The sequence below is a fragment of the Platichthys flesus genome, chromosome 7 (assembly GCF_949316205.1).
Source record: "Platichthys flesus chromosome 7, fPlaFle2.1, whole genome shotgun sequence".
NCBI lineage: Eukaryota > Metazoa > Chordata > Actinopteri > Pleuronectiformes > Pleuronectidae > Platichthys > Platichthys flesus.
In genome coordinates this window covers 27,576,687-27,603,919 of record NC_084951.1, presented here as the reverse complement: position 1 = coordinate 27,603,919, position 27,233 = coordinate 27,576,687, and the positions used below count along the sequence as shown (strand labels likewise).

The following is a 27,233-nucleotide window of genomic DNA, read 5'->3' as shown; positions in this document are numbered from 1 at the left end:
CACACACACACACACACACACACACACACACACTCTTGTTTGTAAGCTGCTTGTCTTTAATTTATATTTAAATAAAACCTAATAATCTATTTCATATAAACAAGAAGCTGCTCAAAGCAAATGTGTTTAATGTAGTTCAGACATCTGAACATGGACAGAGACATGAGGGACATGAGAGACATGAGGGACATGTCCCTCATGTCTCTCAGTGGACATCAGAGTGAACAGCTGCAGGAGCTGGACTGTCCCTCTTCTGTCCTCTGATCATCTGAATCCTGCTCCACCTCCACCTGCTCCTCCACCTGCTCTTCAACCTCCACCTGCTCCTCCACCTCCACCTGCTCCTCCACCTGCTCTTCAACCTCCACCTGCTCCTCCACCTCCACCTGCTCCTCCACCTGCTCCTCCACCTCCACCTGCTCCTCCACCTGCTCCTCAACCTCCACCTGCTCCTCCACCTCCACCTGCTCCTCCACCTGCTCCTCAACCTCCACCTGCTCCTCCACCTCCACCTGCTCCTCCACCTGCTCTTCAACCTCCACCTGCTCCTCCACCTCCACCTGCTCCTCCACCTGCTCTTCAACCTCCACCTGCTCCTCCACCTCCACCTGCTCCTCCACCTGATCCTCCACCTCCACCTGCTCCTCCACCTGCTCCTCAACCTCCACCTGCTCCTCCACCTCCACCTGCTCCTCAACCTCCACCTGCTCCTCCACCTGCTCCTCCACCTCCACCTGCTCCTCAACCTGCTCCTCCACCTCCACCTCCACCTGCTCCTCATCCTCCAGCTGCTCCTCCACCTCCACCTGCTCCTCCACCTGCTCCTCAACCTCCACCTGCTCCTCCACCTGCTCCTCATCCTCCACCTGCTCCTCCACCTCCACCTGCTCCTCCACCTGCTACTCAACCTCTTCCTCCACCTCCACCTGCTCCTCAACCTGCTCCTCCACCTCCACCTCCACCTGCTCCTCATCCTCCAGCTGCTCCTCCACCTCCACCTGCTCCTCAACCCTCTTCCTCCACCTCCACCTGCTCCTCAACCTGCTCCTCCACCTCCACCTGCTCCTCAACCTGCTCCTCCACCTCCACCTGCTCCTCCACCTTCTTCCTCCACCTCCACCTGCTCCTCCACCTGCTCCTCCACCTCCACCTGCTCCTCAACCTGCTCCTCCACCTCCACCTCCACCTGCTCCTCATCCTCCACCTGCTCCTCCACCTCCACCTGCTCCTCCACCTGCTACTCAACCTCTTCCTCCACCTCCACCTGCTCCTCAACCTGCTCCTCCACCTCCACCTGCTCCTCAACCTGCTCCTCCACCTCCACCTGCTACTCCAGCTCACTGATCTCAGCTCCTCCACCTCCACCTGCTCCTCCACCTCCACCTGCTCCTCCAGCTCACTGATCTCAGCTCAGGACCCATGAGGCAGTTTGTGATGTAGCTCCCTGAAGAGACGAGATGAGACACTGGAGCCGCAGCGCGCACGCGTTCGGGACATTTTCTGGACACTTCCTGTTTTTTTAAGTGGAGCTGCAGCGGCGTGCACGTCCCGTCCCCTGGGCGCGTGTTAGTGTGATTGTGTGATTGTGTGTTTGTGTGTTCAGGATCACAGCTGCTGCTGATGATGATTCTGAGGAAGAGGAGGAAGAGTCGTTAACGTGAGGAGGAAGCTGCGCGCTGCCGGGACAGCGGAGGAAGAGGACGGGCGGGATTCAAACAGGTGTCCGCTTGTTTCCCATCAGCCCCGGGCCGGAGCAGGAGGAGCAGGAGGAGCAGAGAGGAGGTGACACCAGAAACCAGGAGGCAGGAAGGAGACTAATGTGTGTAACCGTGCGCTGCTCCTGCTCAGAAGATCGGACAGAAGAACCGGGCTGAAAGGTGGGACTGAAGAGGAGGACAGGAGGAGACGAGGACAGGAGGAGAAAGCCTCACATCTCTTTTTATCCTCCCCAACAGGAGGAGGAGGAGGAGGCGGTGACCGACGCCCCCCACGGGACAGGCCGACCGAGCTGCTAACAGGTGTGTCTGAGCGGGACGCGGGTTCCAGTCTGCACCGCCCGGTCCGGTCCGGTCCACCTCAACCCTCCACCGGGTCCAGACCCCTTGTTCCTCCGGGGAGAGAGACCTCAGCCTTCATTCCGTCTCCCGGTCTGTCCGCAGATTCCCATTAGTGCGTTAGAGCCGAGGAGGAGGAGGAGGAGGAGGATCTCAAACCGAACCGGATCTTGATGAATGGATGAAGGTTCGGACTCGTGTTGGTTTGTCAGATCCTTCGAGGGTTAGAGACAGTTTGAGTTCCGGATCCGACACGAAGCGGAGCTGCTGCGGTTCATCATGACGACGAGAGGAGGCAGCGGAGCGGGGGACCTGGTGTCCTCCTGCACCTCCTGCACCTCCTGCACCTCCTGCACCTCCTCCAGCCTCCAGCAGCAGAGCGGCGACCCCGCTCCTCCGGGGCCCGAGGCGGCCGGAGGGGTGGAGATGTTCGGGGAGTTCCAGGACTGGTGCTCGCGGACCTACGGGGACTCCGGGAAGACCAAGACCGTGACCCGGCGCAAGTACCACAAGATCCTGCAGACGCTCCTCCTGCAGGAGGAGGAGCAGCGGCCCGGCCTGCTCCTGCAGGAGAAGAGCAGCAGCCACATCAACGCCAAGTTCAAGTTCTGGGTCAAGTCCAAAGGGTTCCAGGTCCGAACCGAGGACCGGACTGAGGCCCGGAGCCCAGCGGGCAGACCCGTGCTGTACGTGCCCGTCAAGGTGAGTGTGCGTGTGTGTGTGCGTGTGTGTGTGCGTGTGTGTGTGTGTGTAGTGTGTGTGTGTGTGTGTGTGTGTGTAGTGTGTGTGTGTGTGTGTGTGTGTAGTGTGTGTTCGGTGTGTGTGTCTGTGTGTGTCTAGCAGGTGCTTGTTCCTGTGTCGGAGTTTCATTCTCAAACTTCAACTTGTTTTGTTGTCTCCAGATCAGTTGATGATTATTTATAGTTGATCACTTATTGTGTGAATATGATCAGCTCCATCACCAGAGTCTTCATATGATTCATATGTTTCAGTTTGAAACTCCAGAGCGATTCTAACAGTTTGAGTCTCCATACAACACATGTGGTCACGTGACCTCTTGCTCTCGTCCCATTGGACACGGGAACTGACCGAGCTGTGATTCAACAGTGGACGTTATGAAATACAATATGAAAACATGTCTTCAGCCTCACAGGACATAAACTACACAACAAGTGTCCAACTACACAACTTGTGTTCAACTACACAACATCTTAATGTTGTGTTTGTGGTTCAGACGAGCAGCCTGTTGTGTTTCTGTCTGCGTCGTGCTGAGAGGAGTATGACCTGTGTGCAGCAACAGCTGATCAGTGTTTATACTCAGTGTGTGTGTGTGTGCGTTTGTGTGTCACTCTCATGGGCTCTGCTTCACTCTGCAGCTACAACTCATCACTGCATCAGAAATAATATGGACTCCAGCAGCTCACAGGTATCAGGACAAATCAGAAGACATGAGATTGATGAGGTAAAGTGATGAAGAAGCTCCTGACCGGTGTCTTCATCATGTCTGTGCATTGTGTTGTTATTGAGTGAGAAGCTGTGGAACCGATCTGCTTCCAGGCTTTGTGATGATGACCACACTGATGTTTGTGTGAAGCTGCTGCTCCATCAGTTCTCTGCTCTGAGCTTCCTCTTGTTGAGAGGTTTCCATCGAGGGGGGGGGGGGGTGTCACACTTAGCTTCTCCCAGTTTGATCAGAACACACGACTCACAGAGTTCCTGTCTTTGTCATGGTGTCTCACAGACTTTACAGAGGTGGTGTTGGATCGGTTCATTGGCTCTCAGCAGTATGTGAGTATCATTCATCTGTGTAAGAGCATCACACGACTCAAGATGCTCTATTTCTCATGTCCCCGGCTATTTGCATTGTGTGGTTCTGCATGTGATAGTAATGATACTAACAGAATGTGTGATGCTTTCAGATGAGACAGGATATACTGAGCTGTGAATCTACACAGCTTCTGAGTGTGGGCTCCAGTTGAAGAAGGAAACACTGAGTGGTTTGTTGGGACTAATAATAGTTGGTATCTAGACGCTTGTGTCAAGTACATGTGACGACTGCTTCCCTCTCTCCTCACGGATCCAGAGCAGCAGTCTGAGTGCTGCTCAGAGAGCAGCCACACCAACAAACTGCTTCTCACTCAGTTCCTCTGTCTGTGTTGAACTGTGTTGAGGAGAAGGTAGAGGTGAGGATGTGAGGAGGTAGAGTTGAGGATGTGAGGAGGTAGAGGTGAGGATGTGAGGAGGTAGAGGTGAGGATTTGAGGAGGTAGAGGTGAGGATGTGAGGAGGTAGAGGTGAGGACGTAGAGGTGACGATGTGAGTACGTAGAGGTGAGGATGTGAGGAGGTAGAAGTGAGGATGTGAGGAGGTAGAAGTGAGGATGTGAGGAGGTAGAAGTGAGGATGTTAGGAGGTAGAGGGGAAGACGTGAGGAGCATAGAGGTGAGGAGGTAGAGGGGCGGACGTAGAGGGGAGGACGTGAGGAGCATAGAGGTGAGACGGAAGTGAGGACCCGAATAAAGATGTCAACGTTAGTAGACAGTCTGTCTCACACACATTATTAAGTGAACTCGACTCGACGCTGAAACCATCGGTGCAGAGCGCCTGGCTTTCCTTGACGCTGCTCAGGGCGGAACTTCGTTAATGAAATGAAATGATCAATGGAGGAAATTTATTGTTTAGATTAGTCGACTGATCGGTAATTATAGTCGAAAGATTAATCGATACAAAAATAGTCGTTAGTGGCAGTAGATTGTTGATATGGTCATGTGACCTGTAGAGTGTTGATGTGGTCATGTGACCTGTAGAGCGTTGATGTGGTCATGTGACATGTAGAGCGTTGATATGGTCATGTGACCTGTAGAGTGTTGATGTGGTCATGTGACATGTAGAGCGTTGATATGGTCATGTGACCTGTAGAGTGTTGATATGGTCATGTGACCTGTAGAGTGTTGATGTGGTCATGTGACATGTAGAGTGTTGATGTGGTCATGTGACCTGTAGAGTGTTGATGTGGTCATGTGACCTGTAGAGTGTTGATGTGGTCATGTGACCTGTAGAGCGTTGATGTGGTCATGTGACATGTAAAGTGTTGATGTGGTCATGTGACCTGTAGAGTGTTGATGTGGTCATGTGACCTGTAGAGTGTTGATGTGGTCATGTGACATGTAGAGCGTTGATATGGTCATGTGACCTGTAGAGTGTTGATGTGGTCATGTGACCTGTAGAGTGTTGATATGGTGAACTGACCTGTAGAGTGTTGATGTGGTCATGTGACATGTAGAGCGTTGATATGGTCATGTGACCTGTAGAGTGTTGATGTGGTCATGTGACCTGTAGAGTGTTGATGTGGTCATGTGACCTGTAGAGCGTTGATGTGGTCATGTGACCTGTAGAGTGTTGATGTGGTCATGTGACCTGTAGAGTGTTGATGTGGTCATGTGACATGTAGAGTGTTGATATGGTCATGTGACATGTAAAGTGTTGATGTGGTCATGTGACATGTAGAGCGTTGATGTGGTCATGTGACATGTAAAGTGTTGATGTGGTCATGTGACCTGTAGAGCGTTGATGTGGTCATGTGACATGTAGAGTGTTGATGTGGTCATGTGACCTGTAGAGCGTTGATGTGGTCATGTGACATGTAAAGTGTTGATGTGGTCATGTGACCTGTAGAGTGTTGATGTGGTCATGTGACCTGTAGAGTGTTGATGTGGTCATGTGACATGTAGAGCGTTGATGTGGTCATGTGACCTGTAGAGTGTTGATATGGTCATGTGACATGTAAAGTGTTGATGTGGTCATGTGACATGTAAAGTGTTGATGTGGTCATGTGACCTGTAGAGCGTTGATGTGGTCATGTGACATGTAAAGTGTTGATGTGGTCATGTGACATGTAAAGTGTTGATGTGGTCATGTGACATGTAGAGCGTTGATGTGGTCATGTGACCTGTAGAGTGTTGATGTGGTCATGTGACATGTAGAGTGTTGATGTGGTCATGTGACCTGTAGAGCGTTGATGTGGTCATGTGACATGTAAAGTGTTGATGTGGTCATGTGACCTGTAGAGTGTTGATGTGGTCATGTGACCTGTAGAGTGTTGATGTGGTCATGTGACATGTAGAGCGTTGATGTGGTCATGTGACCTGTAGAGTGTTGATATGGTCATGTGACATGTAAAGTGTTGATGTGGTCATGTGACATGTAAAGTGTTGATGTGGTCATGTGACCTGTAGAGCGTTGATGTGGTCATGTGACATGTAAAGTGTTGATGTGGTCATGTGACATGTAGAGCGTTGATGTGGTCATGTGACCTGTAGAGCGTTGATGTGGTCATGTGACATGTAGAGTGTTGATGTGGTCATGTGACCTGTAGAGCGTTGATGTGGTCATGTGACATGTAAAGTGTTGATGTGGTCATGTGACCTGTAGAGTGTTGATGTGGTCATGTGACCTGTAGAGTGTTGATGTGGTCATGTGACATGTAGAGCGTTGATGTGGTCATGTGACCTGTAGAGTGTTGATATGGTCATGTGACATGTAAAGTGTTGATGTGGTCATGTGACATGTAAAGTGTTGATGTGGTCATGTGACCTGTAGAGCGTTGATGTGGTCATGTGACATGTAAAGTGTTGATGTGGTCATGTGACATGTAAAGTGTTGATGTGGTCATGTGACATGTAGAGCGTTGATGTGGTCATGTGACCTGTAGAGTGTTGATCCACAGACAAGCGACTGCAGCTGAACTTTGGTCACATAGAAATGACTCCAATAGACTGTTATCATCAACGCACAGCATGATGGGAAATGGTATGTTAGGTAAACAGATGGATGAATGAAACTGTGTGTGTCTGTGTGTGTCTGTGTGTGTCTGTGTGTTATAGCAGCAGCAGAAACAATTTGACACAGTGTAGAAGGACGAGCGAATGGTCCACACACACACGCTCACACTCTCTGTAGATAAGAGGAGTGTACTGTACATCTGGGGTTTGGCAGTGTGTGTGTAAGTGTGTGTGTGTGTATGTGTGTGTGTTGAAGGTGGGGGGGGTCCTCCATCAGGTCTCAGTGTCAAAGAGTCTCTTATTCCGTCATCATAAAAACCTTAATTTGACAGAAATTGGTTGGACTCTGGTTGTGTGTCTCTGTGTGTGCATGTGTGTGTGTCCTACCCTCCTGTGTGTGTGTGTGTGTGTGTCTTGGGTGAAGCAGTGGACACGCTGCTGGGAAACAATAGAGACGTAAAGATGAACTCTGTGACGTCGTCATGTTAGCGTTGGGCAGAAGGACGACGCAGCAGTGGCTTCTGGGTAATGTCAGTGACCCTGAGTTGAGCTGCTCTTGTTTCTGCTCCTGATCAGAACTTCAGTGGAGCTGCTCAGCTCTGTGATGTCATCACACTGGAACTGAACTTCTTGTACATTTATATATACTTTATGTTTTATTTTTATTCAACACATTATGTTTGTATGAATTCAAATCACTAAAGACTTGAGGTGACAAGTTGTGGGTTTATAGTGACAGTTGTTGTGTTAGTGTCAGGAGCAGCATGTCTCACACAGACACACACAGAGGGGGGGTGAGTTATGGGATTCAAACTCTGACAGTGGCTCACACGTCTTTGTCTCGTTCAAACTTTGGCCAACAAAGTTTTAAAAGGTCAGAAAAGTTTTCTCTTCTAATTGGTTCTGATAAGAAACAGAAGAACGTGATTAATCTTCAGATCGTGTTCGGAGTTTTAATAACTGAAGCTGAATTCAGACGGTTGCTATGACTTCACAGATTTAACATCTCAGCCGCTCGTCGTTTCAACACAAACTAATTAAAATAATAAACTTTGACATTTCTATATAAATAACTTCTTCACTTTTCACTTTTGAAAGTTTTGTGTTGCATGTTTGTGTTAATGTGTGGAGCAGAATAAAGTTTTAAATAGAAATTTACCTTCAAACTTCCAGTTGATGCAACAGATTAAAACTCATTTCATTAAGCAGTGATTTAATAAAAGACTTTAAATCATGTACTTTGCTCTGAAAGTGAAACTTTCATTTCTCAAAGTCTAAGATTAAGATTAAGATATGTTTATTCATACCAAACACATGCACAGACCACCGCCTCTCTACACGTCAGTGATTCCTTTAATTCAGGCTTACTTTGTGTTAAGAAGTCTGATATCATTTAATAGTGTTATCTTTAATTAATTAGTTATTTAGTTATTTAGTAGTTTCATTTGGTTTGAATGAGTTTAGAGCTCTGACAGGAAACATTCCTCCTGCGGAGCCTCTGTAATATTGTGTAGTTGTAAAACATAAAGAATATCCCCCAGTGGAGAAGAGCGGTTCAGGGGGTGGGGGTGGGGAGGGGAGCACTCCCCCTCCCCCCCCCCCCCCCCACCCCCGACCCTGCTCCTGTTTCCATGGTGAGCAGCTCCTCTGGCCACAGCGAGGTTAAAAATAAATTAACACACTTCAGTCTCCAGCTTCGTCCCTCCTCCTCTCCCCCCCCATCTGAAAGCCAGGCTGCCATATTAACACCACGCAGCCACCAGGCATCGTGCATGAGGTGATGAACACTAACTAAAGGATCAGAGTCTGAAGGAGAACTTGTTTGGTTTGGTTTCTTCTGGTTCCTTCAGGGTTTCTCCTGGAATTACTCCAGGAAAAAGAAATGAGCTTCTCCTGCAGGGAACTCGTGAAGAAGAGGAACCAGGATCAGATTAGTAAAGTGACACGTTATCTGGTGATCCGATGGTCCTGAGGGTCCTGATGGTCCTGAGGGACCTGAGGGTCCTGAGGGTCCTGATGGTCCCGATGGTCCAGATGGTCCTGAGGGACCTGAGGGACCTGAGGGTCCTGATGGACCCGATGGTCCAGATGGTCCTGAGGGACCCGATGGTCCTGACACCTGAACGTCTGCGGTGGAGCTGACTGGTTAAATGAAGAATCAATGATGGTTGTATTTTCCTGCTGGTTCTCACACTGGTTCAGAGTAGGTCTCTTGGGGGGGGGGGGGGGGGGGGGGGGCGACTGACTTCTCATTATCACGTCTTTCCTCTTCCTCCTCGTTCATCTACCTTCCCCCTCCCAAACACTCCCCCCACCTCCCCTCTTCTCCCCACAGACCCCTCCCTTCTTTCCCACAATGCCCCTCTCTGCCCGCTGGTTAATTAGCTAGGCTCAGATTTGTGGGCGTGTCCTCAACAGCATCATCAGCGTCGCCCTGATTGTAATCACCATTATCACAACATCGACACCAAACTGACGCTCCAAGGAATCAACTGCAGCTCTTTATAGATTTGATATTAGTGTTGAATCCAGTTCGTTAGGAAACATCTTTGTTATTTGTGTGAAAGTAGAAAAGAGCTGCAGGAGCTGGAGGACGAGCTGGAGACAACAGTTAAATCCAGCAAGACACTCCCTCAGCAGGTGTTTTCATTTAGAATCATATCAAACAGAATAAAGTCAACATAATTATGAGGTGTAATTTATATATTTATTTATAAATCTGAACAGCAGCAGATCTAACAGTTCATAACTCCCTCATCAGGTTTGACCTGAGAGAACTGGTGAAAGTCCAGTGAGTCACTGGACACGTTAAGAACACGTGTGTTGGGACATGAGGCTCCGAGTCGTCCTCTGTGTCCTGAAGCTTCAGACCTGAATCCGGCCTTCATCCTGTCCTGTGGACAGAAGAGAGAAGACAGGAAGACACGAGCAGAGACAAACTCAGGAGGTGAAGAAAGACATCGATGAGTCACGATGTCACGGTTTCATTTCTGCTTCAGACGGTTTCACCTGCTGCCCTCAGCTCGTGTCTTCAACCCACTGAACGAATGTCCTCTGTTCTGGTGCGTCTTCTTCACGTGACGCTCATCTGGAGCTGCTCATTGGCTCAGGAGCTGATCACATGATGATCAACTGTTCAGGTGAATGGTTGAATTCATTGAGTTGAACCTTTAGAAGAAGACACATTCACACGTCAGGGCTTCACACATCGGTCACACCCTGGCAGAGCCGTGGGTCCAACCCCCGGCTGTGTGGTTAGTGGACGACCCGCTCGACCCCCTGAGCCGCAGTGTCACTGAAATGAAAGAGTTCGATGCCCAGCAGGATTACAAACTAGTTTAATGTGTTCTGACCCAGAGACATGATGTCCTCTGTTCTGACCCAGAGACATGATGTCCTCTGACCCAGAGACATGATGTCCTCTGACCCAGAGACCTGATGTCCTCTGACCCAGAGACATGATGTCCTCTGACCGATTGACGTTACTGTAAACTTCTATCTTGCAGTTTTTTGACTTTGTCTCCTCAGACGTTCCCTATAGGAAATATTTCCATAAACTTTGTGCAGTATCTAGTGTTTACTCATGTTGTGTGAAGTCATTGCTGAGTTGTGTCACACACACAGTGTCACACTGTGTGTGTGTGTGTGTGTGTGTGTGTGTGTGTGTGTGTGTGTGTGTGTGTGTGTGTGTGTGTGTGTGTGTGTGTGTGTGTGTGTGTGTGTGTGTGTGTGTGTGTGTGTGTGTGTGTGTGTGTGTGTGTGTGTGTGTGTGTGTGTGTAGGGCAGTTAGCTTTCTCTGAATGTACCCCATGTATCCTAGCAACAGGCTGGTTTGGAAATGCAATGGAGAGATGAACAAAGGGCGAGAGAGAGATAGAGAGAGATAGAGATAGAGAGAGAGAGAGGTAGAGGTAGAGAGAGAGGTAGACAGAGAGGTAGAGGTAGAGAGGTAGAGGTAGAGAGAGAGGTAGACAGAGAGGTAGAGGTAGAACCTGTTTCTCAAGTCCACCTGGTTGAAGACGTGTCCCCATGAACCAAACACTGGCCCAGTCCGTGACATGAGGTGAAGGACTGAAGGAGGAGTGAAGGTTGTTGGTTCAGATCTGGTTTGCTCTGCGCTCAGGTCAGAGACCTTGAGGCAGCAACATTCAATGAGAAGAAGTGAGAAGATGAGAAGATCTTCTTTGTTCCTCATGGAAAGTGAAAACATCTCTGTTGGAGGGTTTGGAACCTGTCAGGTGTCACTTCTCAGCAAGTCGTTATTTATTTATTATTCCTCTAAAAGTAAATGAAATGATGAACTAGTTGTTGATGTGAGCGTGTTGAGAGGCCACGCCTCCACAACCTCACAGCTGATCAGACCTACTCTTCATCAGGCCGCTCAACAACCTGCATCACATGACTCCCTCCAATCATCTTCATCATCCTCTTCCTCTTCTTTAACCATCAGCCGCCAGTAACCATCCTGTGGACTTCTCTCCCTCCTTCACTCCCTCCTCTTCCTTTGTGTGTGTGTGTGTGTGTGTGTGTGTGTGTGTGTGTGTGTGTGTGTGTGTGTGTGTGTGTGTGTGTGTGTGTGTGTGTGTGTGTGTGTGTGTGTGTGTGTGTGTGTGTGTGTGTGTGTGTGTGTGTGTGTGTGTGTGTGTGTGTGTGTGTGTGTGTGTGTGTTCGTTAACACACAGTAGTCGGAGTAGGTCCGATTCAGGGCTGTTATTAAACATCATGTATTTACTTCACACATTACACAATAAAGGAAATTGTTGTGTTTAGAGAAACTGTATTTCTGTTAAAGAAAAGTTTATTATGATGTAAAACGACCTTTGAAGGTCAAGTTTCCAGAGTAAAGGACAGTCTGTCCTCTGTCTGTCCCCAGTGTGTGGACAGCGTCTCCGGGCCGGACTCGTCCCTCAAGCGCGTGGCGGTGGTGGAGGACTTCTTCTCCATCATCTTCTCCATGCACGTGGAGATCAGCAGCGATCCGGCCAAAGCTCCCAAACACGCCGGCCAGAAGAAAACCTACAAAGCTGTAAGTGTTCGAACATGTGAACCTTTGCTGTCGTCCCGTGACGGTGGCTCACCCGCTCCGCCCTCCGCCCTACTGGATTCTCTCTTTCATAACTTGTGTCGTCTGTTGCTTCACACCCCCCCCTCTCTCTCTTCCTCTTCAGTTTGGCTTCATTCCTCTTTTTCTGTCCGTTTTTCCTCTGATCCAGTTTCAGTTTCACACCAGAATCTAAACCGGAGGATTCTTCACTTCAGGGTTTCTCATTACGTTCAATAGATAAAAAAACAATTCTGTGAGTTGTAAAATTAGTAAAAAGATAAATTAGCAGATCAATAGAAACATATATTTTTGGATTAAGTAATTTTTCAAACTAAAACGGAGCCTTTTCTTAGTTTCAGTACTTTTCTGTGTTTGTGATAATAAACTGAAGATTCTGGGTTTGATTCACGGGTCGTGTGAACAGCTTCTTTCAAACAGCTGGACTGAGGAGCTGGAGGTCAGAGGTCAACCACCTCCTGGTCTCTGCTCCTCAGCTGAGACCAGGAGCTGAACCTTCAGACCTGATGATTTACATTTCATGGTTTGAGTTGTGAGGACGGATGTGTAGGTTCACTGCCCTCTTTTGGTTACACACTGTAAGTGCAGGTCTTCTCATCTCAAACTCTTCTCACCCTCCTCTTCGTCTTCATCAACCTTTACTTGATGTTGTTATATAGTTGTGTCTGTTGCACAGACTTGGTTTAGATTGTGTCCTTCAATATTTACAGTGAGAGCCAGGAAGTGAGTCACTGTGTTCAGTTCTTCAGGCCACCAGAGGCTGTGAGTGACACTTGCCCCCCCCCCCCCCCCCCCCCACACACACACAGACACACACATGCACGGAGGCTTTGGAGCACCCCCCCTCCACCCAGGCTGGCTGTGCTCCACCCTTCCTTTGTGCCTCTCTTCCTGAATAAGAGTGTGATTTATGCAGATTCACACCCACAGTAGATTTATGAATTCACGTCTGCAGCAGGTTTCTCTTGAAACAGGAAACTCGTCCTCTCGGCCAATCAGGCGTTGACGTGTGGGCGTCGAGCGTCTGGAACCATGAGGAGAGAAACCATTGATCTCAGAGTCCTTCAGAATAAAGTTGCTTTTGACTTTGACATGAATAATTCATTGAATCAGAAACTTTCACTCACATTCTGTGAAATAATAAGAAATGAGATAGAGAGGTATCCAGTGATGTCATCATCATACCAACAACCATAATAACCATGATGTTAATTATTGTTTACTCTGATATCTGTGTTGATTTATCAGATATATAAAAAACGGTTTGAGAACTGGACTGATTCATACGACTCTGGTGCAAAGTCGGAATAATTAACTCTATTTTAACATATCTTAAGATCATCAGAAGGAATTTCTTAAGATTTGGTGCGTGGAGGTCAAAGGTCAAGGTTATATATCAGGTCAGAATCATTATCTCCAACATGAATGTGATTAAATGATGTGAAGTGTGAAGCACTGCACATAATGATGATAATGATGATAATGATGATAATAATGATAATAATGATAATGATGATAATGATGATAATAATGATGATAATGTTAATAATGATAATAATGATAATAATGATAATAATGATAATGATAATAATGATATAATAATGATAATAATGATAATGTTAATAATGATGATAATAATGATAATAATGATATAATAATGATGATAATAATAATTAATAAAGTGTTGTCATCTGAACCAACACAGAGTGACCAGCAGCTTCTGTTTTACCTCTATTTTAACATTTCTTAAGATCATCAGAAGGGATTTCTTCAGATTTGGTGCGTGGAGGTCAAAGGTCAAGGTTAAATATCAGGTCAGCCTGTAGGGGGCCGGGGACTCATTTATCACCTGATTTCAGTTTGGTCTTGTTCCTTGTGAATTAAATATCTCAGGAACACCTCAGGGGAATTCTTTCAGATTTGGCGCACATGTTCAGTTGGACTCTCTGATTAACCGAGTCGATTTTGTTGGTCAAAGGTCAAGGTCACTGTGACCTCACCAAACATGTTTTGATCAGTGGTTGGCGAGTGGACACCTGCAGCTCTGTCACTTTAGTTTTCAGTATGAAAGACGATGTGTCTCTGTGTCTCAGATTGCAGAGACGTACGCCTTCCTGCCCAGAGAGGCGGTGACCCACTTCCTGATGAGCTGTGGCGAGTGTCAGAAGAGGATGCACATCAGCTCCACAGGACCAGACTTCAGAGGTACTGATGCTTTCCTCTCTATTCCACCGCGCCGGCGCCACCCAGTGGGCCGGAGGTTTCATGCGTCCATGTTGTTGCTTCTCTTCTGAACTTGATACGTGACTGACGAACTGATAAGGTCAGGAGGTCAAAGGTCAAGGTCACTGTGACCTCATGTTATTGTGAAAGCAGGATCTCAGGGACATGTGGAGGGGCTGTCGGTGGAGGCGTCGGCCACTGGGCCTTTTTGTCATATAAAGATAAGGATAAAGATAAAGTAGCTTTAGAGTCAATTTCTTCTAATCCGACGCAGACAGACGAGACCAACACAACAAACTTTCAGACAAACATTAATTAAGTAAACAAAACACCTCGTTTTCAGAAGCGTGAGTGGTCGCTGCGTCTACACGCGCCGCCATCGGATCAACCTAGAAACTGGTGTGAGTCCAGAGAAGACATGGCCGACAGTCACATGTTACACTGACACACGTGTGTTGAGGATCATCACAAAGTCACATGATGACCTCTCCACACAGTGAGAGCTGGAGCCTGTCAGGAACTGACTGTCAAACATTTCTGATCCTGAAGTCACAATGAACTGAGACGGGCTTGAACAGGAAGTGACATCATCATGTTGAGACAAGTGTCTCCACAAAATAACACAAACTGTTCAACAATTGGCCCAACATGTCCACTGTGTTCAGGACATCGTCTCGAGGACACTTTCTGTCCCTTGTCTCTGCTGGGAACCTCCCATCATCAATTATTTCCCATCATGCAGCTGTTCCCAGAGGCTGCTACAGTTTCCCCCTGGTGGTTGTTCTGAGATGTTTTTCTTCTTCTTGTTACATCTGGTTTGTCACAGAGGAAATGATCCATGTGTTTGACTCATAGACTGAATATAAAGGCTTTGACTGGGATGTGCTGCTGTTATACTGCAGCGCCACCTGTGGGTCAAAAGTAGAAAAGCCACCACCGTTCTGCACCTGATGCAGAAATGAAAACGTCCCATTTTTAAGTCCAGAGTTTTGATCTTTTGTGTCAAAGACAAAACTCTGATTTTAAACTCTAAGTGATTTGATTGTGTTGAACTTTGTGTTGAACTAAAGCCTGAAACATGCTTCTGCGACTGCGTCTGCGTCTTTTCACGCCGCTGTGGCGCAAGACTCGTTTTCATTCATGCTTCCCCAACCGTTGCGCGTCTTACAAAGCAATTCCGCGCCAGAACACTAGGCGGAGTAATGCTTTTTGTCGAGACGACCTTAGAGACGCCTTCTTTCTTCTTCGTCGATTGTTTATTTACATAGCCACTGCGGCTCCTCGTAGCCTTTTTCTGGCGGACAAATCCGCCAGTCAGTGACGGGTTATACAAGTGATCATACTATCGGATATCTTCTGCCAAGTGCTCTTCTATTTGGTCCATATTCGTTCTTCTAAATCTTCCGTGATTTCTGCCGGTATTATGGGGCATGAAACCGGAAATGCAGCTCCAGAAGGGATGTAGAGCAGACCAATCACAGCCTTGCGGGCTGAGTGAGCTTGCGGAGCTTTGCCGTAAATTTTAGAAAAGGGGGTCGACACCCGTCAGCACGTAAGGAGGGATACATAAGCACGTAAGGGACCCGGAAGGGCTCTTGCGCTTAAGGGCCCGTGAAAACGCAGAAGCATGTTTCAGGCTTGAATCAATTTGTGACGTGACTCCAGGAACTTTAAGATCATAAACAAACATCTACACAGAATGTGGTTCTACACACATGGAGACACACTGAGGGACAAAGGTGGACAATAACAAAGACAAACTTAAACACACTGTATGTGACTCTTTATAGAGGGTTTATATATTCTGCTTGTGTTGTGTCATTTCAATAAACACATTCTTCATGTGAATAAACACAATCGGGGCAGGAAGGTTGCTGGTTTGAATCCGGTTCAGATGGGGTCTTCCTGTGTGGAGTCTGCATGTTCTCCCCGTGTTTTCTCCAGGTGCTCCGGCTTCATCTCACAAACACATGCAGATTAGGGGTTGTGTAGATTGGAGACTACACACAAGCTGCTGCTGCTTCAGCCTCTGGATCCTCAGGACACAGCTCAGCCTCCGTCCACACACACTGTCCTCTTCACACTCACCTCCAGTCAGTCCATCTCCACCTGTTGAGAGAAGAAGACATCAGTGTCACAGAGACTCACTTCAGCAGCTGTGAGTCAGTGATGCAGCTCATCCAGTAGAAAGAGCAGCAGGGACTTCAGTCCTGTTCAGAGGTGGAGCAGCTTCCTCTCTGCTTCATGTTCACGTGTTGGAATGAACACGCTAAGAGCTCAGTGTGTGTCCTCTGCATGTCAAAGTGCAGAGTGGACTCCTGAGAGGTGGATTTACTGCTGTTACAGGTGAAGCCATGTTTCACTGTGTGTTGATGAACATCTGCTTCTGACAAACTGGGACCAGAGGAGACAGATGGACCTCAGCAGAGGTTCTGCTCTGTATGAAGAGCTCCTGGTTACCATGTGATGAGGAGAGGCTTCAGTCCCACTGATCTCAGAGCTGTGACAAAGATCCACCTGATCAGTTCTTCACTGATGAAGTGAGAGGACAAACTGTCTCAGATCAGATGAAGACAACACCGTCTCTGTCCCTCGTGTGAGGCTGTCAGCTGTGGTCCAGTTTGTGTAAGTTACAGCGCCCCCTTGTGGCATCTGGTCAAAATATATTACGTGACCACGACATAATAACGTGTGAACGAGATAAATAACTCGAGACCACGAGATCTGAATCTGTTGTTTACTAACAAGACGAGTGGAAGACAAGAAGACACACACAGTCTCACTGTCTCTGAGGACACACACTGTCTCACTGACTCTGAGGACACACACTGTCTCACTCTCTCTGAGGACACACACTTTGACTATGAGGACACACACTGTCTCACTGACTCTGAGGACACACACATGGACCTGTCTCCAGGAAGCTGAGGTCATCTGGTGTTTTGGGGACAGGAGGAGTCTGGAGACATTGAGATGTTCTGGGTGAGTTAGAGATCAACTGAACCAACCAGACGTTGATTTAAACTTCCCTTATCCGTCCCTTTAAGGAGGGTGTGCACCACACAACAGTGTAGAGTCACTGTGGTCAGTGGGCGGAGCTTCTATACGGGCTGATCTCCAACTTAACCTGGAGCAGGTTAGATGTTCATCAGAAGTTACCATGGTGATTGACCTGGTTAAGAAGTGGAGGAGCTTCGTAGAACTGAAAAAACTAAACCTGAAGTTAACCTGATATCCACAAATCCTGCTTGGTAGCACAGACCCTGGATCTGTGATACTGACTGTGTTTAGTAACATACTGATGAAAGCAGCGTGGACTGACTCCAACCATCTACTGACCTCAGAGTCTCCAGTCGACAGGTTGGACTCTGCTGTAGATCAATCAGCTCCTTCACTGCTGAGTACTTCAGGAGGTTTCTACTCAGATCCAGTTCTCTCAGATGTGAGGGGTTTGACCTCAGAGCTGAAGCCAGAGAAGAACAGCTGATCTCTGACAGACTGCAGCTCTCCAACCTGGATAAAGAATAAAACTTAGAATTAAACTGAGTTCATGTGTGAAAATAACAGACACATATTCATGTCAGCACAGACTCATAACATGGAAGATAAATATGAAATCAGACATGTTGGACTAAAAACGAGTCCTGATTCAGGACAAATAGATTATTTGGACCCGGTCTCTGTCCTGCAGATCAGTTTAGGAAATCCAGAACTAAACTCAGTGTTTTAACAAGTAGCTGAATATTTAAAATGTCGCAGATTCATTAATTAATGGATTCAAGTTATGTATGAAGAGGAATTATGTTAAATTAGAAATGCATTAGATCATTTGTGTATAAATGCTGTTTATAGATATGAGATCTACAAAAGTCAGTCAGTGAACTGACCTCAGAGTCTCCAGTCGACAGGTTGGACTCTGTAGAAAACCACACAGCTCCTTCACTCCTGAGTCCTGCAGGTCGTTGAAGCTCAGATCCAGTTCTCTCAGATGAGAGGGGTTTGACCTCAGAGCTGAAGCCAGAGAAGAACAGCTGATCTCTGACAGACTGCAGCCCTCCAACCTGGATAAAGAAATATGAATATTAGAATGTGTCCTCCTGTTGTTGTGGATCGTCATCATGTCAACACAGACTCTCAACATGCTGCTGACCTCAGTCCAGTCTGTGACCTGAAGATAAATATCAGATCAGACATGTTGGACCATTGTTTCATTCATCAGCTTCTTCTCTGTGTGTTGGTCACTGAGCAGGTTTGTGTAATTAAACACTGTTTAAAGTAGGGATGGCTCCTGATGTCACTTCCTGTTTGTTTCTATACTTATCAACTGTCCACCGTGTTTCAATCAGAATGTGTCTTATTTTGAAAACCTGAGGAGGACGAGTGCTCGGCCTCAGTCCACATGTTATTTACTGACACTTTCTCAGTGATCAGGAGCAGGTGAGTGCAGGTGAATGGAGTTGATGAGGTGGACGTGACTGACAGGCTGGGTGAGTGACAGATGACTGAGGGACAGTGAGCAGAGCAGAACTGAGACAATTTAAATAAATAATGACCCAATAAGAAAGAAAGTCTGAAAAGTGAAGAAGGATTTAAGGACCTCAGAGTCTCCAGTCGACAGTTTGGACTCTCCAGTCCAGAACACAGCAGCTTCACTCCTGAGTCCTGCAGCTCGTTGCAGCTCAGATCCAGTTCTCTCAGATGTGAGGGGTTTGACTTCAGAGCTGAGGCCACGACTTCACAGTGAGTCTCTGAGAGTTCACAACCACTGAGTCTGTAATTAAAGAAAATATCAAATCTGTGAGAATTAAATCAGAAAACACAACATTCATACAAAACGTGATCATGTGACCCTCACCCTGGTAAATCCCCTCTTTGTTAAAAACTCCTCAAGAGAATCCTTTCAGATTTGGTTAAAGCGTTCATTCAGACTAACAGAGGAACTCATTAGATTCAGGTGGTCAGAGGTCAAAGGTCAAGGTCACAGAACATGTTCATGGCCTCTTGAACACGATGTCTCAAGTCTGTCTTCAGGGGATTTATTCACATTTTGATTCGAAGAGTAACTGAATAGATTTAAGTGGTCAAATGTCAAAGGACTCAGTGACCTCATGTTGTTGTGAAGTCAACATGTCAGGAACCTGGAGGGACGGACACTGCACTGGTTGGTGGTGGAGGACAAACGCAGAGTGGGAACTCTGGTTTGACAAGAAAGAAGAATAAACTATATTTCCTGCTTCTTCAGTTTAAAGGAACCGTCAGTGATTCTCATCTAAACACACACACACACACCACACACACACACACACACACACACACACACACACACACACACACACACACACACACACACACACACACACACAATTGATCATATCTGGACTCACCGAGCCTTCCTGCAGTTCCTCACAGCTGGGATCAGTCTCTGTCGACCGTGGTTTGATGTGTTGAACTTCTCCAGGTCCAACTCATCCAGAACCTCCTCTGACATCTGCAGCATGTAGGCCAGAGCTGAGCAGTGGATCTCAGAGAGTCCCTCCTCTGATCTGTTCTCTGACGTCAGGAACTGTTTCATCTGCTGATGAACTGAGTGGTCGTTCATCTCAGTCAGACAGTGGAAGATGTTGATGCTTCTGTCAGGAGAAATGTGATCACTCTCCATCTCCTTCAGGTTGTTGATGACTCTCTGGATGATCTCTGGATTGTTCCCTGTCCGACCCAGCAGGCCTCCTAAGACTCTCTGGTTGGACTCCAGAATGAGGCCGTGAAGGAAGCGAACAAACAGGTCCAGATGACCATTTGTACTGGTGAGGGATTTCTCCATGGTTCTCTTCAGGAGGTCATCCACGGAGAAGGTACTGTCTGTGTTCTTAAATGTTCCCAAGAAGTTGTTGAGTTCTTCTGTGTTCCTCTCGGTGTAACAGTGGAACATGTAGACTGCAGCCAGAAACTCCTGAACGCTCAGATGAACAAAGCAGTAGACTGATTCCTGGAAGATCACACACTCTCTTCTGAAGATCTCAGTACAAACTCCTGAGTACACCGAGGCCTCTGTGACATTAAGACCACACCGCTCCAGGTCTTCTTGGTAGAACATGATGTTTCCTTCCTCCAGATGTTTAAGTGCCAGCCTCCCCAGCTTCAGGAGAACGTCCCTGTCAGCCTCCATCAGCTGCTGTGGAGTCGTCTCATGTCCCTCACCGTACTTGTTGTTCTTCCTCTTTGTCTGAACCAGCAGGAAGTGTGAGTACAGGTCAGTCAGGGTCTTGGGCAGCTCTCCTCTCTGGTCTGTGGTCAACATGTGCTCCAGAACTGTAGCACTGATCCAGCAGAAGACTGGGATTTGACACATGATGTGGAGGCTCCTGGACGTCTTGATGTGTGAGATGATTCTGCTGCACAGCTCTTCATCACTGAATCTCCTCCTGAAGTACTCCTCCTTCTGGGCCTCAGTGAAGCCTCGTACTTCTGTGACCCTGTCAACACATGCAGGAGGGATCTGATTGGCCGCCGCAGGTCTGGAGGTTATCCAGACGAGAGCCGAGGGAAGCAGATTCCCCCGGATGAGGTTTGTCAGCAGCACGTTGACTGATGACCTCTGTGTGACCTCAGACACAAGCTCCCTGTGGTTGAAGTCCAGAGAAGGTCTGCTCTCATCCAGGCCGTCAAAGATGAACAAAGGTTTACAGACAGCGAGCGTCTCTGCCGTGAGCTTCTGTAACGCTGGATGGAAAACATGGAGCAGCGTGAGAAGACTGTGCTGCTGGTCCTTCACCAGGTTCAGCTCCCTGAACGAAAGCACAGCCAGCAGACCCACATCCTGGTTCTCTAAACCCTCTGCCCAGTCCAGAGTGAACTTCAGCACCGAGAAGGTTTTTCCAACGCCAGCGACTCCGTTGGTCAGGACGACTCTGATGCTGCTCTGCTGGTCAGTGGAGGCTTTAAAGATGTCGTGGACCTTGATGGGAGTGTCCTGGAGGATCTTCATCTTGGAAGCCGTCTCAAGCTGCCTCACCTCATGTTGAGTATTAACCTCTTCACTCTGCCCCTCTGTGATGTAGAGCTCAGTGTAGATCCTGTTGAGGAGGGTTCTACTTCCTGTTTCATCACTTCCTTCAGTCACATGTTCACATCTCCTCCTCACACTGAGCTTATGTTCATCTGAAACCTCCTGCAGACCACGATCTGCTGAAAGACAAGAAACAATGTGAGAGACAGAGAATCTGAGAATCTGCTGATTGTTTTCATCAGATCCAGAAAAACTACAGAAAATAAAAGCTTTTTAACTTTGTGCTTTTCTAACGATGTTAAATGTTGATGCTGTATGAAGGAACAAAATAAAACCACATGTGCTGTTGTCAGAAGTGAAGACATCAGCAGACACATGTACAGTGCTGCTCTGACCGGCTGTCTGACCTCCAGCTCCTCTTCTGGATCTTTGTCCACACTGGGGACAGGAGGAGTCTCCTGAAGAACCAGACTGGTCCCAGTATGAGGTGATGCACTGTCTGCAGAACCAGTGTTCACAGCTGGTGGAGACCGGATCCTTCAGGACGTCCTGACACGAAGCACAGCAGGACGACTGCTCCTCCTCAGAAACATGACTCCTCTTCCTCTCCCTGTGAAGACATGTCCTGATAACTCACATGTCACAGTCACAGGTTGTCATCACTTCTGTCAAGGAGGTTTAGTTTTCACCCAGTATGTTTGTGTGTTGGTTGGTTCATTAGTGGGATTTTAAAAAACAACAGATTACCAGTACACTTGGTGGAAGGTTGTGGTCTGTGAACCAGACCGGGGGGGTGGGGTCCTAAAACTCACACAAAACCATCAAGTTGTGTGTGTGTGTGTTTGTGTGTCAGTGTATGTGTTTGTACTCACTCCTCAGCCAGTGATTCCAGAGCTTTACTGGGATCCACAGTGAAGACTCTGGACTGGTTGGTGACCACTGCTGTAACGTGTGATTGTTAAAACACGTTGAGTTATTAAACACAATGAATAATATAAACGTTGCTGAACACTCACCAGCCTCAGACCTCACGTCTGCTCCTTGTTAGAACGAGTCTGAACACTTTCACTGGAGGCTCCTCCTCCGCTCGGGGTTACTGGAAATCACATGACTGTGTGTGTGTGTGTGTGTGTGTGTGTGTGTGTGTGTGTGTGTGTGTGTGTGTGTGTGTGTGTGTGTGTGTGTGTGTGTGTGTGTGTGTGTGTGTGTGTGTGTGTGTGTGTGTGTGTGTGTGTGTGTGTGTGTGTGTGTGTGTCCTCCCTCACCCCCCATTCCTCTCCCTCACCCCCCATTCCTCCTCCCTCACCTCCTGTCCTGCTCCCTCACCCCCCATTCCTCCTCCCTCACCCCCAGTCCTGCCCCCTCACCCCCTCTCCTCCTCCCTCACCCCCCATTCCTCCTCCCTCACCTCCCATTCCTCTCCCTCACCCCCCATTCCTCCTCCCTCACCCCCCATTCCTCCTCCCTCAACCCCAGTCTTTCCTCCCTCACCCCCATTCCTCCTCCCTCACCTCCTGTCCTCCTCCCTCACCCCCATTCCTCCTCCCTCACCCCCATTCCTCCTCCCTCACCCCCCATTCCTCCACCATCACCCCCAGTCCTGCTCCCTCACCCCCCAGTCCTCCTCCCTCACCCCCAGTCCTGCTCCCTCACCCCCTCTCCTCCTCCCTCACCCCCATTCCTCCTCCATCACCCCCCATTCCTCCTCCCTCACCCCCAGTCCTGCTCCCTCACCCCCTCTCCTCCTCCCTCACCCCCATTCCTCTCCCTCAACCCCCATTCCTCCTCCATCACCCCCAGTCCTGCTCCCTCACCCCCCATTCCTCCTCCCTCACCCCCAGTCCTGCTCCCTCACCCCCCATTCCTCCTCCCTCACCTCCTGTCCTCCTCCCTCACCCCCATTCCTCCTCCCTCACCCCCCATTCCTCCTCCATCACCCCCAGTCCTGCTCCCTCACCCCCCATTCCTCCTCCCTCACCCCCAGTCCTGCCCCCTCACCCCCTCTCCTCCTCCCTCACCCCCCATTCCTCCTCCCTCACCCCCCATTCCTCTCCCTCACCCCCATTCCTCCTCCCTCACCCCCCATTCCTCCTCCCTCAACCCCAGTCTTTCCTCCCTCACCCCCATTCCTCCTCCCTCACCTCCTGTCCTCCTCCCTCACCCCCATTCCTCCTCCCTCACCCCCATTCCTCCTCCCTCACCCCCCATTCCTCCACCATCACCCCCAGTCCTGCTCCCTCACCCCCCAGTCCTCCTCCCTCACCCCCAGTCCTGCTCCCTCACCCCCTCTCCTCCTCCCTCACCCCCATTCCTCCTCCATCACCCCCCATTCCTCCTCCCTCACCCCCAGTCCTGCTCCCTCACCCCCCATTCCTCCTCCCTCACCCCCAGTCCTCCTCCCTCACCCCCATTCCTCTCCCTCAACCCCCATTCCTCCTCCATCACCCCCAGTCCTCCTCCCTCACCCCCAGTCCTGCTCCCTCACCCCCTCTCCTCCTCCCTCACCCCCATTCCTCCTCCCTCACCCCCCAGTCCTCCTCCCTCACCCCCAGTCCTGCTCCCTCACCCCCCATTCCTCCTCCCTCACCCCCAGTCCTGCTCCCTCACCCCCCATTCCTCCTCCCTCACCTCCTGTCCTCCTCCCTCACCCCCATTCCTCCTCCCTCACCCCCCATTCCTCCTCCATCACCCCCAGTCCTGCTCCCTCACCCCCCATTCCTCCTCCCTCACCCCCAGTCCTGCCCCCTCACCCCCTCTCCTCCTCCCTCACCCCCCATTCCTCCTCCCTCACCCCCCATTCCTCTCCCTCACCCCCATTCCTCCTCCCTCACCCCCCATTCCTCCTCCCTCAACCCCAGTCTTTCCTCCCTCACCCCCATTCCTCCTCCCTCACCTCCTGTCCTCCTCCCTCACCCCCATTCCTCCTCCCTCACCCCCATTCCTCCTCCCTCACCCCCCATTCCTCCACCATCACCCCCAGTCCTGCTCCCTCACCCCCCAGTCCTCCTCCCTCACCCCCAGTCCTGCTCCCTCACCCCCTCTCCTCCTCCCTCACCCCCATTCCTCCTCCATCACCCCCCATTCCTCCTCCCTCACCCCCAGTCCTGCTCCCTCACCCCCTCTCCTCCTCCCTCACCCCCATTCCTCCTCCCTCACCTCCCATTCCTCTCCCTCACCCCCCATTCCTCCTCCCTCACCCCCCATTCCTCCTCCCTCAACCCCAGTCTTTCCTCCCTCACCCCCATTCCTCCTCCCTCACCTCCTGTCCTCCTCCCTCACCCCCATTCCTCCTCCCTCACCCCCATTCCTCCTCCCTCACCCCCCATTCCTCCACCATCACCCCCAGTCCTGCTCCCTCACCCCCCAGTCCTCCTCCCTCACCCCCAGTCCTGCTCCCTCACCCCCTCTCCTCCTCCCTCACCCCCATTCCTCCTCCATCACCCCCCATTCCTCCTCCCTCACCCCCAGTCCTGCTCCCTCACCCCCTCTCCTCCTCCCTCACCCCCATTCCTCTCCCTCAACCCCCATTCCTCCTCCATCACCCCCAGTCCTGCTCCCTCACCCCCCATTCCTCCTCCCTCACCCCCAGTCCTGCTCCCTCACCCCCCATTCCTCCTCCCTCACCTCCTGTCCTCCTCCCTCACCCCCATTCCTCCTCCCTCACCCCCCATTCCTCCTCCATCACCCCCAGTCCTGCTCCCTCACCCCCCATTCCTCCTCCCTCACCCCCAGTCCTGCCCCCTCACCCCCTCTCCTCCTCCCTCACCCCCCATTCCTCCTCCCTCACCCCCCATTCCTCTCCCTCACCCCCATTCCTCCTCCCTCACCCCCCATTCCTCCTCCCTCAACCCCAGTCTTTCCTCCCTCACCCCCATTCCTCCTCCCTCACCTCCTGTCCTCCTCCCTCACCCCCATTCCTCCTCCCTCACCCCCATTCCTCCTCCCTCACCCCCATTCCTCCTCCCTCACCCCCCATTCCTCCACCATCACCCCCAGTCCTGCTCCCTCACCCCCCAGTCCTCCTCCCTCACCCCCAGTCCTGCTCCCTCACCCCCTCTCCTCCTCCCTCACCCCCATTCCTCCTCCATCACCCCCCATTCCTCCTCCCTCACCCCCAGTCCTGCTCCCTCACCCCCTCTCCTCCTCCCTCACCCCCATTCCTCCTCCATCACCCCCCATTCCTCCTCCCTCACCCCCCATTCCTCCTCCCTCACCCCCCATTCCTCCTCCCTCACCCCCATTCCTCCTCCCTGACCCCCCATTCCTCCACCATCACCCCCAGTCCTGCTCCCTCACCCCCCATTCCTCCTCCCTCACCCCCAGTCCTGCTCCCTCACCCCCTCTCCTCCTCCCTCACCCCATTCCTCCTCCATCACCCCCCATTCCTCCTCCCTCACCCCCAGTCCTGCTCCCTCACCCCCTCTCCTCCTCCCTCACCCCCATTCCTCCTCCATCACCCCCCATTCCTCCTCCCTCACCCCCCATTCCTCCTCCCTCACCCCCCATTCCTCCTCCCTCACCCCCATTCCTCCTCCCTCACCCCCTCTCCTCCTCCCTCACCCCCATTCCTCCTCCATCACCCCCCATTCCTCCTCCCTCACCCCCAGTCCTGCTCCCTCACCCCCTCTCCTCCTCCCTCACCCCCATTCCTCCTCCCTCACCCCCCATTCCTCCTCCCTCACCCCCATTCCTCCTCCCTCATTCTCCATTCCTCCTCTCGCTGCTCATCTTTTCATCCCCTCTCCATCCCAGCTCGCCCACCTTTCTCTCACTCCCCCGTCCCCCTGTCCTCCTTCTCTTTCCCCCCCTAGCCTCCAAGTCCTGCTGTAGACTTCCTGTCCCTGCATCCGTCCCTCCCTGCACCCCCCACCTCCCTCCCCGTGGCTCATTAGACAGAGGAGTCATTGGAGTGTCCTGTCTCTCTCCTCAATTAGCCTAATTAACGGCTTTTAAAAAAGAAAATCGTTTTCTACGGGGGGGGGTGTCAGAGTCGACCTAGTAGAGGACAAAGGACCTGGAGAAGACGAGGGTGGAGACGGGCGTCCTGGGCGTCCAACTCTTTTTCTGTTCTGATAAGAACTCAGGATCATTTCTAAATTAAATGGATGAATTTATTAATAAATCAAATCCTGCCTTGGAGTCCTGGGGAAGAAGTTGAAGTCTTTCTCTGTTTAGCAAATTTGAAAATGTGTTTTGAATATTTCATCACACATCGTTCGTGTGTTTGCTTCTGGACAATTTGGACCATCAAATTATAAAATGTAAATATGACGTAAGATAAATTATTAAATTAGAAGATGTAATAAGCAATGAAAAACACACACACACACACACACACAGACACACACAGAGCTGCCTCTGCCAATTAAACATGTCCCTGGTCCAAGCTGATTAATTGCATTTAATAATTCACAGCTGAACTTTAGTGGGAGACACTTTTGCAAAGCGATAAAGGGGCCTAAGGTTATGTGTGTGTGTGTGTGTGTGTGTGTGAGTGTGTGTGTGTGTGTCTGTATCTGTGTGTGTGTCTGTGTGTTAGCGTGTGTATGTTTGTTGTGTGTGTGTGTCATGGAGAGGCCGAACCCCCACAGTGAAAGCAGGCAATTAGCTGCTGTCTCTCTGAGTGTGATCCAGTGATGACACAACATTCAGTCTGAGCTGAAGTATCCTGATGTGTGTGTTTGTGTCTGTGTGTGTGTTAATGTGAGTTTAAGTGTGTGTGTGTGAGATGGTAAATGTGGAGTTTTCTTCTCAGTAGAATATTTACAATATTAATAATCGATATGAATGAAACTCTGGAGCCTCAGGTTGAAACCAGCTTTGTGTCACTTCAGTTGTCACAGTGTCGTTCCTCTGGAGAAACACACACTCTCCATCTCTCTCGCTTGCACTCGACCATCAGTCACCGATCAATGATGACGCCCCTCTCTATTCTGCTAAGACACATTGATCCTGTGTCACGTGGTTGTGTCCGTCCTGGACACGCTCCGGACATGAGACATGTCCTTAACGAGGTCGCTCGTTAGATGATAGAAAGACGTGTGGCTGGAGGCATCATGTGTTTTTATAAAAAGCTGTAAAGTAGATGAAGTGGAAATGAAGAAGTGCT

General features: G+C 49.8%; 1 protein-coding gene across 2 annotated transcripts in view; it reads left to right on the top strand.

Annotated features, from left to right (window-relative positions):
- The first annotated feature begins 1,517 nt into the window (after positions 1–1,517).
- Positions 1,518–27,233, top strand: part of LOC133956398 (nucleolar protein 4-like) — a 69,292-nt gene continuing 43,576 nt past the window's right edge. For both annotated transcript variants that reach the window (XM_062391398.1, XM_062391397.1), the window contains exons 1-3: positions 1,518–2,756; positions 11,707–11,859; positions 13,989–14,100. In XM_062391398.1, the coding sequence (XP_062247382.1) occupies positions 2,334–2,756; positions 11,707–11,859; positions 13,989–14,100 (688 nt within the window). In that variant the 5' untranslated portion in view covers positions 1,518–2,333. The remainder of the gene's footprint in view (positions 2,757–11,706; positions 11,860–13,988; positions 14,101–27,233) is intronic.